A 436-nucleotide genomic window follows, 5' to 3' on the forward strand; every position below is an offset into this window, starting at 1 on the left:
CACCAATCTTACTTCTGTGGCGTTATCAGCTTCTCCCTGAGTCAGTTCGCGGCCCGGGAGATACTGCTCGAAGATTACTCTCGACGTGACTTCGGGGTCCTCGTCCTCGAAAAGCTCGAGGCTGACTGGCCAACGAAGTCGAAGTTCTGGGTGAGGTTCGAGCCGATCACGGGATCCGCGTACCACTCTATCAGTGGTATTGTTGTTGAGGGACCTCGCACACGTACTCAAGTGTTTTCCCTGCATTTACTGTTTGTTTGTTTATTTTCTTAGGGAGTGATTAATGGTCTGAATAACTATGATCCCATTTCTGTATTTTTTTTCTTCTAGGATAAGAGATCACAAATCTTTAAAATAAGACATTTCTTTATGAATAATGAGATCTGTAACTGTATCATATTTTTCAATCTTGTTCTGTATAAAAAAAATCTTAAAG

At 41.7% G+C, this 436-nt stretch overlaps 1 protein-coding gene across 1 annotated transcript in view; it reads right to left on the reverse strand.

Moving 5' to 3' along the window:
• The window catches only part of LOC119591773, a 15,010-nt gene that overhangs the window by 2,586 nt on the left and 11,988 nt on the right, over positions 1-436 (reverse strand). The window contains exon 5 of the mRNA XM_037940518.1: positions 13-240. Within this exon, the coding sequence (XP_037796446.1) occupies positions 13-240 (228 nt within the window). The remainder of the gene's footprint in view (positions 1-12; positions 241-436) is intronic.

This window comes from Penaeus monodon, chromosome 29, assembly GCF_015228065.2.
Source record: "Penaeus monodon isolate SGIC_2016 chromosome 29, NSTDA_Pmon_1, whole genome shotgun sequence".
In the NCBI taxonomy this organism is placed as follows: Eukaryota; Metazoa; Arthropoda; class Malacostraca; order Decapoda; family Penaeidae; genus Penaeus; species Penaeus monodon.